Source organism: Sphaerodactylus townsendi, linkage group LG06 (genome assembly GCF_021028975.2).
Source record: "Sphaerodactylus townsendi isolate TG3544 linkage group LG06, MPM_Stown_v2.3, whole genome shotgun sequence".
Classification (NCBI taxonomy): domain Eukaryota; kingdom Metazoa; phylum Chordata; class Lepidosauria; order Squamata; family Sphaerodactylidae; genus Sphaerodactylus; species Sphaerodactylus townsendi.
In genome coordinates, this window is record NC_059430.1 from 87,347,904 (window position 1) to 87,364,726 (window position 16,823).

A 16,823-nucleotide genomic window follows, 5' to 3' on the forward strand; every position below is an offset into this window, starting at 1 on the left:
ATAGTTTAAAACAATTTTTAAAAATCTCTCTCATAAAAATATTCAAATCAATCAGTTACGTAATCCAAATAAAATGTTTTAAACCATTGCAATTCATAAAGAAGACAATCTGTAAAGAGCTAGCCAGATTTTAGAACAGCCAGTAATAGTCATGAACAGATGTTCCATCATTAAGAGGCTCAAGAAGAAGGTGAACATGCTGTAGTAAATCACATACGTTTCTTGATGGCTTATCAATAAAGTGGTCAGATGCAAAAGATAGGGCTTTCTCTACTTCTAATAAGTGTGCAGCAGAAAGAATGCCAGTAAGTACAGTTTCCCCCCACCTCTGTGTGATAGGCTAGACTGCCCAAATTCCCTTGTCCACACATCTGTTTCGCCTGTCTTTGAATCGATTCACTCAGTTGACACACAGTCCCAGCATACTGCATACATGGAGGGATACATGAGCAAGCCTAACATAAGAACATAAGAACATAAGAACAAGCCAGCTGGATCAGACCAAAGTCCATCTAGTCCCAGCTCTCTGCTACTCGCAGTGGCCCACCAGGTGCCTTTAGGAGCTCACATGCTTAGGATGTGAGCGCCAATGGCCTTCCTGCCGCTGTTGCTCAACGATCACCCTGAGGTCTGCTTTAAAGGCATTTGCAATCTCAGATCAAGGAGGATCAAGATTGGTAGCCATAAATCGACTTCTCCTCCATAAATCTGTCCAAGCCCCTTTTAAAGCTATCCAGGTTAGTGGCCATCACCACTAAGCCTGGAGCTTATATTCACCCACTCTGCATTCAGAATCTGAATAGGATGTTTATATGAATAAATGTATACAGCCCAGTCACCAACCAAAAAGGAAGAGAGTTCACACTAAAGATGGTATGCACAACGAGGGTGCTTGTACATATCTGAAGTAGCTGCTAATTCTGCATGCCCAGTGGAACTTGGGACTTATGGTTCTCAAATGTTTATCCCCATTCACACACATACACAGACAGACTCTGCATGTTAAAACTCTTGTGTCTGAGATTCTTTTCAGAAGCAATTTATGATAAGGCATGAGGGCTGTGCTGCTCGAAGGGGAAAAGGCAGACACCTTGTTACACTAAGGTGAACAGATTTTAACACTGGTAAAGTGGGAAACCATTGACCTTCGTGCCCCTGCAGTAGACTTCACCCAGGCTCTCAGGGGTCCCGGGAGGCACAAAACATGTCAAGGGACCCACGATACCCGAGGTACGCCTTTCCGTTTAACCCGAATGATAGACTGATGAAAGAAAGGTGCTTCCAGATCCTTTTTTTTCAAATACCTTAACTTTCAACAGGAGCTGCAGCCCTCCTAACTTATCACTCCCATTAACCTCGTTAAAGCCCTTTCTTGGAGTTGCAGAGGTGCTTGTAGCTAGAAATGGAGCCGGAGGTGCAAAAATCTGGAGTTTTGCGCCCCCACCTTCAATGAATTTCCCCAAGACCAAAGGCAGCCCTCCCACTATGACCAAAGAACAAAGAATTTTTTTTTGCACCCGTGTCATCCTCAAAGTCCTGACAATCACATTATAGAACATGCCACGCAGCTCACAAAATCTGAACACATGCCCCAACTCACAAATCTGGGCTCCCTAGTTAAAACAATATTAGAGAGTGATGCTGTTTGGGAGGTGGGTGGGTGGAGGAATCTACTTACTGAAACAACATCACTTTTTTAATGTTGTTATAGACTAGAGCCAAGATTCTCCTTTTTAAATCCCACTTTAAAGGGAGAATCTGGGCTCCCCTAGATTTAAACAGCATTGAAAATGATGCTGTTTCAGGGCAGATTCCCCACCCACCCCACAAACAGCATCACTTTCAATGTTGGTTGTTGTGTGTTTTCCAGGCTGCGTGACCGTGTTCTGGTAGATCTTGTTCCTAATATTTCACCTGCATCCTTAGCTAGCATCTTCAGAGGGTGTATCACAGAGAGAGAAGTCTGATACTATACACTGTGCCAGACTTCTTATTACAGACTCACCTCTCTGTGTCACGCCTCTGAAGATGCCAGCCACAGATGCAGGCAAGTATTGGGAACAAGATCACTAAACTCCCCTAAAAGCTCACCGACCAAACGCCCACGACAACCAGTTGAATCCATCATCTGTGAAAACCTCAACAATACTGTTATGTCTCAAAGAATCCAGGAGTCAGGAGGAACCAAAACATGGTGCTTTTATTTCAAAGCTGCTACTCACACATAGCCTACAAATCACTCTGCGGCTGTGCTCCAGTAACACACCTACTGATTACCAGTTTCAGTGCAACGGCTGCAGACTCTTAAGAACAATACAGTACCTCACAAATCAGCCCTATTACATTACACCTTCCCCCTAGCTCCTGTAATAGTCTGGTGCAGAGTTCTCTTTAAGCTGAGATAGTCACTCAGCTCGGCTCTAGCTCCTGAGTCTGTGTTTGTTCCCTGGTTCTGCAAAACAATTGGACCCTTTGCTGTTTCCATATCCGCCATCTCCATCCCTGTTGCCCATTAGCCCCAGGTTCCTCTGGGACAAATTGGACTATTTACTGCACTTCCCTCGTCCTGCAATCCATCTCTGCCCCATCCAACGCCCTAGATTCGAGGGACCTGGGGTTCCTGATCTACCTGGTGGACCTGGCGCACTCTCTTCCTTGCTTGGTCCAACATGTCCTGCGGATCACCAAAGCCCCTCTTCAGTTTCCACCCTATAAGACAAGGGCCTGTCGGCTGCCTCACAACTGCTGGGACCCAACATGGATCCTGCTCCACTTGTTTCCAGGACATACACCGTATCATCCTATCAAATGTCCGAGGTGCTTTCCAACACCCTGATCTTCTTTCCGTGGGCTGATCATCAGCTGAATCGGGATGCATTCGGTTCCAGCAGCGTTGTAAGTTTTCCGATTCATTAGCAACTCCGCCGGGACTCCTCCCGGTGGCTGTACGCGGTGTTATGTGCTGTGTTAACAAAATTAGCCAACCGGCGGTTGCCAATCCCCTCTACTATTGGCTGCAATGCATCGCTTCGTTATGCAGCACCATCGCTTTCTGCCACCAACATTAGGTAGCGGATGAAAGGGGGCGAGGTAACCTGGCCGAATAACACCGTGTAGCCAGGAATACTCTAAACTCGCTTGGATATAGCCTTTGTCCATTGTATCCGATACCACACCCATTATCCGGGGAGGCCATGGAGTTTACCCAAATGCTTACGCAGTGCCCTAATAACTGTTTGTGATGTCATTGACATTACTGGCACTACTACTAGCCATTTGGAATATGAGTCCCATACGATGAGAAACACCTGGCCTTGGAAAGGCCCTGCAAAATCAATATATTTGCCCACTTGACCACGGTCTTTTGTGGACTCCCATTGATAGGTAGGGGCCTGAGGTGGGGCGAAGTCGCGTTATCTGGCACTCCTGCACCACCGGCCACCCATTCTTCTATTTCACTATCCATCTTCCAGCCGCCACACGCCATACTACCGGACCCAATGCCTTCATTCTGCTATTCCGGGGTGCCCTACATGTAAGGCCTCCAGCACCCTAATCCTTAAAGTTGCTGGGATCACTACTCACATTTCCCCACGGTAAGCGCCCCTTGTGGACTAGATATCTCGTGCTGCCTCATTCCAAATGGTCTGAATTTTTCCTCTAACACCCAATGGCCAACCAACTTCCATGCCGAATTCAAAGGCTTCAGACCTTTACTGGGTCCTTAGCTGACCTTTCTGCTATTTCTGCAGCTTTACTGGAGGCTCTGATACTTGATTCCAACATCAAAATACTCAAAGGGAGTGGAATGATCTTCCTCCCTCCCCTTTGTACTGTAAGCGACTCCAAGCGCATCACGGTATTAATTTTCTTTCCGACTGGTGCTGCAAGAGACCATAATCATATGCCATTCCAGGGAGTTGTTACCCACCGCCCAGCATTCACAGGGACAATATCTGTGGTGTCTGGCTCTGAGGAAAATAATCCCAACAGCGGCTTATGGTCTGCTAACGCAATCATAAATGGTGGCCCCATGCATTAATCATGAAACTACTTAACCCCAGCCACTATTGCTAATGCCTCCTTATCCAATTTGCGTGAATTTCGGCTCCGTTGGCCAGATTAGCGTGCAAGAATATCATCGCAATTGGACCTTCCCGCAGATCCTCCAATTGCTCGCCCAACGCTGCTCCAACTCCATACGGGGAGGGCATGCATACGTCCAAAATTAATGGCTTTCCTCTCATCAAGAAATGAACCAATACACTTTCTGAGAGTGACAGCAATCGTTTGACATCTCAGGTGCCTTCTCATGCTGACTTGTCCTGCCCACGCTGCCAGTTTATCTGACCAAAAGTGATTGCGGGTGTACTCCGCTCACTCATTGATGGCCCTTATGCTCTAAGAATGAATGGTAAAATTTGGCTTAATCCCAAAAAGTACCTGTAACTCTTGCTTTGACTGTGGTGCTGGGGCATCCCTGGATGGCCCTCACGCTTTGCTGATGTCGGGTGGATTCCCCTTGCATCTACCATGTATCCCCAAAACTCTACTTAAGCTACTCCCAAACCGCATTTTTTTAAACTAGCAGCATAACCCTACCATCTGAGGAAACACTGCAGTACTTTCCGTTACCGTGTCATCGGTTCCTCCTCAGTTGCACCCACTATCAAGACATCATCAAAATATGAGGGTACTTGACTCCCGGCCAAGGTTTCTTAATATTTCTTCCATCCGACTCTAGGAATATCCCAGAATACGCTCACTCAAAATTGCAGCGGCTTTTACTCTGAATGCCCCCTGTGAGTCACTGCTCGTCTGGGCTTCTGCAGTGGCATCATCCACTTCCAGCTGTTGGTGTTATGCCTGGCTTCAGATCTAATTTTGCAGAAACCTTTTCCCCCCTGCCAATGTTGCCTGACAACTGACTGACAGCTGGCTGGCACTGGCAGATGCGGATGTTTCTGGAATGCCTTGTTAATGGTATTGCACTTATAATCCCAGCACAAAAGTCGACACATCCCCATTGGCGCTTCCAGGGGGGGGGTCACAATTGCCGAGTTTCCCATTTTGCATTTACCGCTGACAATGTTTCAAGGCAATATTCCCTGTTCCAATGGCGATCTAGTTCTGCATCCACTTTGAGGCATGCCAAAAGCAAATGGAATGCGCCCGCGATTTTAGACGTGTTGGGGGGTACTGGGGATAAGGATCAAGATGCAATGATATGGGTGGACCATATACTGCCCCAGTCCCTCAGCAAACCACGCTCTTAAATTCTCACCTAGCAGCCTCCCATATTAAGCTTGCTAACTTATCATGAGATTCCAGTAATTACAATTCCCCAACCTCCCAAGAACCAGTCCTTAATAGGCTCGTCCAAACGTCGCCTTCCTTCCACTATTATTAACAATTTCCAAACATCCATCAGAACATGATATTTCACATGGACATTACACATTACCAACCACCAGGGTACTCTATGTCCTTGATAATCCGTGGAAGTCGTTAAGTCCACAAGATTAAGATGTCCAAATCATCCATAATGGGCAAAATGTTTTATGAAGTGTCCCGCATGTAGGCTTGATGGAGGTAACATGCTGACCCAGAATCCACTTCCATGCACACCAAAGGGACATCCTGGATCTTCACAGTCACAGATGCAAACAGCTTACGCTGGATCTCGGGTTTGCCGTGGTTAATTACATCAAGCTTCGTAAACACCATCCCACACTGCTCATGTGGGGTTATTTGGCCAGTCAAGCCAACTTCACATAGGGACAACAAAGATTACATCCACAGAGTGTGTAGCAGATGGAGCCGGGAACCATGTCTTCTTGGTCCCTGATGCCTTTTCCATTTCTCTTGCACACTCTCCCAATATGCCCCTTTAACCGTTTTACAACAGGGAAACCATTGTGCCTCTTTAAATTTACACCTTTCTCTCTCGTAGGGGCCCACCACAAAAACTCATACATTTCTCTGTTAACATCCTCCCCCTCTGTTGTGGTACGGGTCTTCCCCATCTTCAATTGCACCATGCTGCAGTCTCTAGAATTTCCACCATGTGCAGGTCTACAGATTACGATTGCCTTAGCTGTTTACACCGCAATCTCTGTGGAGCTGCTGAAAACTTGTGTCGCACTTACTCAGAGGTAGAGGCTGCAGCAAGTTCAAAATTCAAGGCTTCGCTTGGTATGCGTTTGAAAAGTCAAGATCCTGTGCTTTGCCCAGCAGCAACTTTGCAATGGTGCCTCCTCTCAGACCACAGACCGAGACGATCCTTAACATTTCTTCCAGTTGGAGAGAATTACATTTATTAATTATAACTACCAACCGCCCATTAAGACTGCAACATAAGCTGCAATGCTTTCAGTCCCCTCCTGATCACGTTTATAAAAAACTACTCCAGATCTAGCTATTTCTGGCAGGTTGGGGAGATAAAGAAATGGTTCCCTTAATGCAGTCGAGTATCTCTATAGCGGTGTTGCTGATAAGTCTCTTAGGCTATCGGTATGATTAGGCGAGGTCAAACACCCCTTCACCACTAGAGGCTCCAAAAACCACGGCTCTTTTCCTTTCTGGGTCTGTTATGCCGGGCATTTTACCCAGAAGGTAAGAATTCCAATCTCGGACCTCATAACTCCTGCCACTTCAAAGGGAAACTCAAAGTCAACTGTTCCCAGCTGCCCTTGAAAGAAGGCCATAGATTTACTCTACAGTCGCTTGCTTCACAAAAACTTTGCTGGGCTACCGTCATGGAACATCACAAACGCATTCAATATGTTATGTCTCAAAGTCAGAAGTGAGGAAGGGCAAAACATGGTGCTTTATTTCAAAGCTGCTACTCACACATAGCCTAAAATCACTCTGCAGCTGTGCTCAATATAACACACCTACTGATTACCAATTCCAGTGCAACAGCTGCAGACTCTTAAAATATAATACAGGTACCCTCACAATCATTACAACCTTACATTTACAAATACCTTCATTTTTTTAATCACCTAGGGAGCCTAGATTCTCCCTTTAAATCCACTCAGAAGGAACCAGAAGGGACCAATGCGGAGGTGAGTGTGCCTGTCAGGGTAGCAATGGTTAAGCAGTACCAAAATTTCAGGCTATTTTCAGGAGACTATCCTGATTGAGTACCACCAGGTTTAGTGAAGTTTGGTTCCGGGGGTGAAGTTATGGACCCCCAAAGGGTTCTCCCATTCCCCATTGTTTCCAATGGGATCTAATAGTAAACCATAAACCATACTTCCACCAAACCTGGCTGTGGGTATCAGCAGAGTCTATCCTGAAGATAACTACCATACTTCACCAAACCTGGCTGGTATCAGCAGAGTCTATCCCTGATGATACCACCCAGGTTTGAGTGGTTAATTCAGGGTCCAAAGTTATGGACCCTCAAAGGGAAGCCCCATCTACTATTAGCTCCCATTGGAAACAATGGGGAATGGTGGCACCCCTTTTGGGGGTCCATAACTTTGGACCCCCTGAACCAAACTTCACCAAACCTGGCTGATATCATCCTGAAATTTTGGTGCCGCTAGTCCAGGGGTAGGGAACCTGCGGCTCTCCAGATGTTCAGGAACTACAATTCCCATCAGCCCCTGCCAGCATGGCCAACTGGCCATGCTGGCGAAACAATGAAGTAATTCCTGGTATCGGAAGCTAGTCTAAAAATGGCGCCCCCTGCAGGCCGACGAAATAAAAACACTAAAATATTTTTAAATGCATTTTTGAGGTTTTGGCACCCTCTTCAGGCATGCGCCCGGTGCATCGCGCACCCCCTCGTCCCCTGGTGGCTATGCCACTGCTTCCCAGTGCCTACCAAATCCAAGGCTTTCCTTCTTGCATCACTTCCTCATCATGCATTGAGCCCCCTAATTTCTGCCTGCTCAGTGGATCTGTGCATGGAACTGATAGCAGTTCTGAGAATGCTATCTTGGAGATTCTGGTCTTTAACTTTCTACCTACTGATGTACCTTCTTCCTCCAGGGCTACACAACTACAATAAGCAGATTGCATTGACATCCTTCTTGTCTTCTTAGTAGACAAAAGTGAAGCCTGAAGGTTTCCTGTCACATTAAAAAGTTTCTGGCCTTTTGGAAGCCACATAAAGGACAGGAGTTCTCAGAAACATGCACAGGAGAAAGCTGGGGCACTAAATTTCTAAACTGATGCTTAAATATACAGGCCAACTGGCCAGATTCCAAGGCTGGTGGCCTGGTGCTGGCATTGAGCAGGCTTCCAAAGAACTGAGTCCCCTCCCAGGTCACAGAAAACGCAAGAATCTGCTTTGTGGTGGAGGCTGTGGGTGAAATTGATGCTAAACTGATGCTTAAATATACAGGCCAACTGGCCCAGATTCCACACAGAAAAATCCCAAAAACTGCTTAGTTTTGAAGGAAAAAGCCCCTCCAAAACTCAAGCCTAACTGAAACAGCCCAGGGTAGCCTTGAGAAGGGGACAGCCATTCATATGACTAGCTTATTTCAACAAACTGGAAGGGGGACTAAGTGTAAGGTCTCTCAATACAACAGTCAGTAAAAACATAAGAAAGAGCCTGCTGGAACAGACCAGAGACCATCTAATCTGGCACTCTGCTACTCCTTGGCTGACCCACCAGGTGCCTTTGGGAGCTCACATGCAGGATGTGAAAGCAATGGCCTGCTGCTGCTGCTGCTCCTGAGCACCTGGTCTGCTAAGGCCTTTGCAATCTCAGATCAAGGAGGATCAAGATTGGTAGCCATAGATCGACTTCTCCTCCATCAATCTGCCCAAGCCCCTTTTAAAGCTATCCAGGTTAGCAGCCATCACCACCTGCTGTGGCAGCATATTCCAAACACTAATCACGTGTTGCGTGAAAAAATATTTCCTTTTATTAGTCCTAATTCTTCTCCTAAGCATTTTCAATGGATGCCCCCTGGTTCTAGTGTTCTGAGAATAATAATGGAAACTCTTCATAAGCTCAGAAGCCTTCACTGAACTGGGTCAGGCACCATAAAAGCAAAAAAGCAAGAACTGAGAGTCTCTGCTAAGCTAACGTTTAATACTAGCAAGAATCCAAAGCCCCCATTCAACCAGCATCTTCCAGAATACCACAACAGAGACCTTGGTTTAGAACAACAGAAACGAGAAGGGGAATTGTTTTAGCAGCTCAAGTTCATCACCTATGAATTGCCATTGAAAGACACAGCAATTAAGACTGGAAAAGGGCCATTGCATGATGAGCTAAGAGAAAACGAAACTGTTTTTTCCCCCAGCAAACAACACAAAGCACCCATGAATTTCACCACTCCACCCCCCTCCTCTCAACTCCCAATCTTTCTTAAACCCCCCCCCCCACCTCGTTGGGGAGATCGTGAGGAAGTTCTCTCCCTCTCCTTCCATCCACCAGCGAGCAAAGCAGCCGAAGGAAAACCAGAGCGGAGATCCCAGCCCACAAAAAGTCCCGACTCCTGTGCTTGCTAGGCTAGCTGTGGAGACTGGAGTGAGTCGTCAGGCTCCAAGTCTCTGCAGGGAGGGGGAAGGGGAGTTGAGCAGTCAATTGCTCCTTTTGCTTAGGGCTGCTCAGGGCTCTCACCGTTGATTGCTCTGGCCTGGCTGTCGGGCTGGCTGCTGCCGGCTTGGCTTCTTTGGGATGTGGAGGAGCCTGAGGCCACAGCTGAGCAGCAGACTGACGAGGGGGAAGGGAGAGGGGCCGGGGAGAATTTTGCGCCCCCCACGTGACCCATAGCCGTGCGCCTGGTGCGTTGGGCACCCCCTGTCACCGTCACCAGCACAAGACAGCCAAGGAGAGCCAGCAAAAATCGGGACTTTTTTTACAAGGCGGAGGGACGCGGGAGAAATTGTTAAAAATCGGGTGGGTCCCGCCAAAAGCGGGATGCCTGGTCACTATATGTTACACGTACCAAAGCAGTGGCAAAGCCACCAAAGGACGGAGGGGTGCACAATGCACTGGGCGCACCATTTCTAGTCATGTGGGGGGCGGAAAAATCCCCCTCCCTTTCCCCATCCTCACACGGCCCCCCCCCCGGTCCCCCCCCCCCCCCCCGCGACACACTAGCCCACTTACTTTTAGGAATGGAGCAGGCCGGAAGCCTGCCTGTGTTGCTTGGGCCTGGTGGACGTACTCTGGTCTAGCTACGCCTCTGTACCAAAGCCCTTCAGTATAGCTCTTTGCATTCTAGCTAGGTGGACCAGGTATTCTGCTGTAGTAGGATATTTCCCAGCCTGATTCACCAAGAGAAATTAAGGAGAAAACAGGACTGGTTACATAACCGTAAGTGAAATCACATGTCTCTGGGACACTCTAACAATTCTTTAAAACACTTTGGTAAAATCATAGATGTTTGAAAGGTTGCTAGTGTTTCAGCAACATGTGCCATCTCTTCTGGTTAAATCACTGGAAATGATGCTATAAAATGCCCCCCTCCCCCCCGGCCAAAAACAACAACAACAACAACCTCCCAGGGGTTGTTATCACATAGTCAAACTTTGTTGATCATAGAAGACAATATATAGAAGTAACTTTCTCTGCTAAAAATTCAAAATCTAACAGCATTGCTAATATCAGAGAAAGCCCTGTAGATTTAATTTAACACTTACCATAATGGGGTGCTGTGTGGTTTCCGGGCTGTATGGCCGTGTTCTAGCAGCATTCTTACCATAATGTTTGTAAAAAAGAAGAGTTGGATTTATTTCCCCCCCTTTCTCTCCTGTAAGAAGACTCAAAGGGGCTTACAAACTCATTTCCCTTCTCCCCTCACAACGAACACCCTAGGTAGGTGGTGAGGTAGGTGGTGCTGAGAGAGCTCAGAAGAACTGTGAGTAGCTCAAGGTCACCCAGCTGGTGTGTGCTGGAGTGCACAGGCTAATCTGAATTCCCCAGATAAGCATCCACAGCTCAAGCAGCAGAGCGGGGAATCAAACCTGGTTCCTCCAGATTAGAGTGCATCTGCTCTTAACCACTATGCCACTGCTGCTCCCATAAGAAAGGCCACAAACTGACCACATCAATAATGTTCTTCGGTTGAGGACATACTGAGCCCTGGCGCAGAAGAGTACAAATATAATTGAATGTGGAATACAGTTAAATAATATTGATAGTTAATAGTGTAATTAAAACCATTCCAGCCTGCTTTCCATTCCTTTGTCTGTTCTCCCCTAACCCAAGTGCTTAATGGAACTGCACATTTTGGTTGGCATGTACACTTTGAGTAATTGTTTCTTTGTGAAAAGAGCAAACCTTTACACGTTTATTAAGAAATCATTAGTTGTGGCCCAATAGGTGAAGGGGCTTTTCTCCTTCATGATATGTTTGTGACTTTCATTATAAGTCTGGAAGAACCTAAAAATTCTTTATTGTGAAACTAAATACCAAAATAATAACTTTATAATTTTGGTGTTAATTGTGTTGCTAATATTTCCATGACTATCAGCACTATGCTGTTCATAATTAAGATAATTGGATATTTTGGCACAAATTATTTGTAAAGGTTTTGTTGCAAAAAATCTTCATGCTTTTCTTACTTGCAGTATTTTTATATTAATTCTGCCTTCTGCAAGTAACAAAGTGCTTTCATTTAGCTAACTGTCTTTCTTTGCTTTGTCTCTTTCATAGAAAGCCATTTTATGCATGTAGTTGAGGGAAGAATTTATGTAGCACAGAAAATAAAGTGTTAAAATATTGCAAACTTATAGCTTTCTCCACTATTTATGCCCAACTATGTTGCAGGTTATATTTTTAGTATTATTTATAATGTTTATAAATCATTTGAAATATGAAATGATCATATAGAGTTCTTTTAAATAAGAAAGTAATTTGTTCAATTTTTATTTTTAAAAGAGATGAAAATTCCTATATTGCCTCTAAACCTCATCAGGCTTTTATGACTAATCACAGTGCTGCATGCATTGAAATACATTTTCTAATCTGTGTTGTATTTCATTATTTGCTGTCATTGGTTTTACACTAGAGTAAGGTGAGTAATTTCATTACCACAGTATAAGATCTGACATTATAGTTCTTAAATGATCATTCTTTCATTTTGATAATACTGGATCAGGTTCAGTTGTATCCTCAAAGCATGTTAAGCATGAAGTTAAGTCTCTAGAAGAGCCTAATCTTATCCTTCTAGGTTGTTTGGTTCCCCTGAAATCTACAGTCAATCTGAATGTTGCAAATGGCCAGTTCAAGGTGTTTTGTCACCCTGAGCAACGTTCACCATCGCCTCCTGGGCCTATGCCACAAGGACTTGTGTTGTATTTGGCTAGCAGTGGCACAGGCCCAGTGGAGAATGCTAGTCCCCTGCTATGCTGGTGATGGTGAGGAGCAAGCAGAGCCCAAGAGATGTATCAACACCTTTCTCATAGTGCTGCTCCAGCAAGCCATTTGGATGGCTTGGGCCAAGAAACATCTTTATGGTATTTGTAGAACCTGCATTTTTATCTTGACAGCAGTTTGACTATTTCAAAAGTCAAACACGAAAACACATCCAGAGCAGTTCTAATGTACAAATTAGAGCACAGAAGAAAGGAGCTTTTGAATTGGTCTTGTCATCCATTTTCAGGTCATAAAGGCAGTCAGATAATAACCTATGAATAACAAATGAAAAATAATTTGATGCCCACTGTGCAGCACAGGGGGAGTCTAGTTTATGATGGAATGTGTAAGTATCATGTTGAAAAGATGAAAGGGGAAAAGGAACTGTCACCCTTAAATGAATTTATTTTTGTAGATCCGTTTGTCTGAAAATAAAATGTATGCTTCCGACCTCGCTAACCTCTCACTCAGGGTAATTTTAATTAACTTACAGACAAGGTGGATCTGTGGCATCAATCACTCTGCTTATCATAAAAGTTTAATTGAATTGCAGAGCTGCAGCCACCCAAATTGAGACTTTACTGGCTGGTCCAAAATATTACGAATCCTGCCTTTGACTAGCAAGGATTTACCTTTCTCTTGATGCTTCTCAGAACCATCAGCTTGGCAGGAAGTCTTGTCTGCTAAACCAAAATGGGTGGGATGATATCTATTTTCAGATCAAAAATTATTCTGAAAAGGCCCATGGCATTAAATCTCTTTGTAATTTGGCAGCCCGCTACTGATCATAAATTCCACTGGAATAGAAAGTCTTCACCTGGAACAAAAACTGCTACTTGCCTGGACAAGCTGACAGTATTTGTTTGGTGGCTAAACAACTGAAAACCACATAGTTATTTGGATATACAGTCATAAACTCTTAGCAGTTGCAAATCCTATTAATAAAAATACTGTTAGAATTTCAAAACAAAAACCTCCTATAATCTGGGACAATTCTAATTATAGAGGATTTCTATAAGAAACTTATATCTTTGGATAACAGATAGGTATTTTATGGGGGATTTTACTCCAAGGTGTTGAGCACTATCTCTTCTAAAGGTCCAGGTTCGTTGCATTCAGAATATTTTGTTGCAGAATAAGTTTATAATTTTTTAGGAATGTATCTGACATACCGTAGTGAACAGCCTGAAGGTACATGAAATGCTGTTTCAGTATTAAAATGAAAAAGGTCTCGGTCTGGTAACCACATAATCCTGATGACCCTTTCAAAGGAATAGCAAAGCATGTTTAATATACATGCTCTGATGCACACACCAAACTCCTGCATGCGTTGGGATGCCCAGTCAATTCACTTGGAGAAAAGAATCTCCTTGCCCAGAGGTATGTTATAGGTATGGATCTGTTTTCTCCTTTGGAATGGATAAGAAACTCTTGGAGAGTCCACATTTGTTAACTATCACTCAGCAGCCTAAGCTATATATTACTTCTGTATAGTTTGTGCCGTTTTAAATCAGAAAGTTTCATTCCCAGGACACAGTTTTAAATCAACTGCAACTCTTCCTTTTGTAATCCCAATGGACAGCTAGGGAGGGTGACAGCTGATAATAGTCGGGCCTCCAGTGGTATAGTATGAAAATATTATGTAAATATTGTATATTCTTGCTAAGCAAAGAATGGCCTTCCTTGAACATTTGCTTTAGGCTACAGCAATTTTGTTTGTGGATTTTTCAAGATGTATCAGCTGTAGGCTTTAGTGTGTAGATCCATTATGCCAATACCCTCTGAGAATTATATCCTAACATAATGGCTGCTATCGTTATACATAAGGCCCATGGATTACCCTTGGTATATCCCTGTGCAGCATTTGTGCCCTCGACACACATGCACATATCATAGGAAATCAGGTCAGTGAACAATGGAGATTTCACACCCACCTTCCTGAGAACAGTGCTTTATTTTTGTGCCATCTTCATGAATAATACCCATTTGCTTCTAGAGCTTAATAACAACAACAACAACCTTTATTTGGCATTTAAAAATTGGTTCTAGAGCGTTGCCAGACATTTTTGAAATACAAATCAAGAGTACATTCAAAGCGCAGACAGGAAGACTGTATATAGCAGTATACATTACTTAGAAAGTTCTGTCACTTGTAAAAGAAATTTTGCTACTTTTTCCAAGAGCATGACATCTGTGTTGTTAAAGCTTAATATAACAGTGTACATTCAACAATACAGTTCGGAGGGGGTAGCAAAATCTGACAACCCCTCAGTGACTCCCTCCAGTGTCAGAACAAGTTATATCCATGCCTCATTGATACTACAGGTTTTAACTGAACACACGTGACAGTTTTGAAAGTAATGTACAGCTCTTGTTCTCTTCCTAAATTGAACTCACTAAGGAATCAATATTGTCTGCCTTGCACACAAAGGGCAGAAGTCAGACAACATGCCTGAAGCCTTTTGACATCTTACAGTGTAAAAGAAATATGTAAACTCAGTTGCTGCTGCTAGACCTTAGATAAGAAACCGTTCTCTGGATTGCTCCATGGCATCAGTAATATTATCATAAGACGTTTACAAAATTTTGTATGGATATCAATAAATATATAATAAATATATAATAGTCAAACGTAGAAGAATGCAGCCTTGTACCCTTTGCTCTTGCTGACAATGTTTTCTCTCCGTACCCTTTCCACTGAACAGTACTCGCAAACAAAATTACATGATGAATTTTTCACGGCAACATGGGCTCAGGCATTTCTACAACAGAAGACGAAGGTCACTTAGACGATACCCATGAAGAGCAAGACCTTTCTTTTCTTTCTCTCCCCACCATGTGATGTGTCGCTTTCCATTCTTTTTGAGCTAGCATTGCAGTCTGGATTTATCAGGACTTTTTTCTTAATGAATATTTTGACAGCCCCCCTCATCAAGACAGAGCGTTACACCACTTTTTTCGCACTGTGATCTAATGAGAAGTTACTTCTTTTCTCATAGGTAAATGTTTTTAATGTTGATGTGTCTGTGAAAAAAAATTGTGATCTGTTGTAATGCAAGTTACAGTGGCAGTATTGGAAGTAAGCAACTGGCTCTGTTTCTAACTAGACAACAAACGAGCAAACGAACAAGCCTGCAATTAAGCACAAAGACTGTTTCATATTTTAAGTTCAAAAACTGCAATATCAAGTGCGATATTTAACATTCTTTGTCACATAGGTTTTAAATGCACTGTATCATTTTCTATGATTAAGTTATCGTTATTTGTCCTTTCTTTGTATTCTCTTCTGTGAAATGACATGTTGACACTGTATTGGCTTGCAACATTTTTGCTGCTGATTGTTGGGCTTCTAACAAAGTTGATGCTCTGCATAATGCAGACCTAAATGCCTAATCCATGAAAAGGTAATTGCAGAAATGGTTGTACAAGACTTTGATGACCTTCATTCTTACTCTTGGATATGTCTGTCAGGTATTGTTGTTTTGTGGGCAAGAAAAAAAGCTTAACATTTAAACTTTAAAAAGCTAAACAGCTGTGAATTTCCCCCTCCAAACAAAAGCCCCTGTTTTCCTTGTCCAAAAGTAAAAACAATTCTCAGTGGATGATTTACTTACAGTAACTGCCATTTGATCTCTGTAGTAATGGAGTGATTTGTAAACAGTGAGCGTTCCTTCGTGTTTTTTTGTGGTTTGTTATTATTGCGGGTCATGTTTGTACTTTCTGAAAATGTTGTACCTACACCAGCAACATAAAACGGGACCCTACAGCCCTAAACTGTATCATAAATAATTTGAAAACATGGTTCACTCTGCCGTGAACCCGCTGAAATCCCATGCTTCAATAAAGATATTGTCAACAAATAAGTTTTGTGGCTCATTTTTCTTCTAGCTTATTGGGGCAAGGGAGTGATTACAAGCTATGCACACCATATAGACCAGGGAAGTTGATGATTGCAGTTTTTATCCTCAGAAAACATTTCAAATCATGAGACAGAGAAAAGAACTGTTGTGTCTGCTTCTGAGACAAACTGATTTTTGCACATATGCGTTCCACATAAGAACAGGCTAACCAAATTGTTTAACAATTTGGTTAGCCTGTTCTTATGTGGAACGCATTTGTGCAAAAATTGTTAAACAATTTGGTTAGCTTATAGTCTAAAATTCCTCCCCAAATTCCTATAGACCCATCACAAGATTTCAGCACGTTGTGATAAAATACAGATGACGACTGCTTCACATGACATTTCCTTTCACAGAGAAATAGATGCTCTAAGCAGCTGCAGACCCACACAACAAAAACTGGAGACTGTGAGATTTTACTTTCAACAAAAACAAGGCCCGCAAACCCAAGACACACATCCAGCAGTGGGCACAAGTGTTTGTTTTGTTGCTAAGCCAATGAGCATGTATGATATTGTGCACATGACTTCCTATGTGGAGCTAAGCACTACCATTAGATGTTCCAAAGTATGACTAGATTTTCAAAGCTC

The 16,823-nt window shown here is 43.6% G+C and overlaps 1 protein-coding gene across 2 annotated transcripts in view; it reads left to right on the forward strand.

Moving 5' to 3' along the window:
- The window catches only part of RELN (reelin), a 370,687-nt gene extending 354,490 nt beyond the window's left edge, over positions 1–16,197 (forward strand). The window contains exons 64-65 of one of the 2 annotated variants that reach the window (XM_048499920.1): positions 11,988–11,993; positions 15,040–16,197. In XM_048499920.1, coding sequence (XP_048355877.1) covers positions 11,988–11,993; positions 15,040–15,136 — 103 coding nt within the window. In that variant the 3' untranslated portion in view covers positions 15,137–16,197. The remainder of the gene's footprint in view (positions 1–11,987; positions 11,994–15,039) is intronic. The other variant, XM_048499921.1, reaches the window with a different exon arrangement.
- Positions 16,198–16,823: the final 626 nt, after the last annotated feature.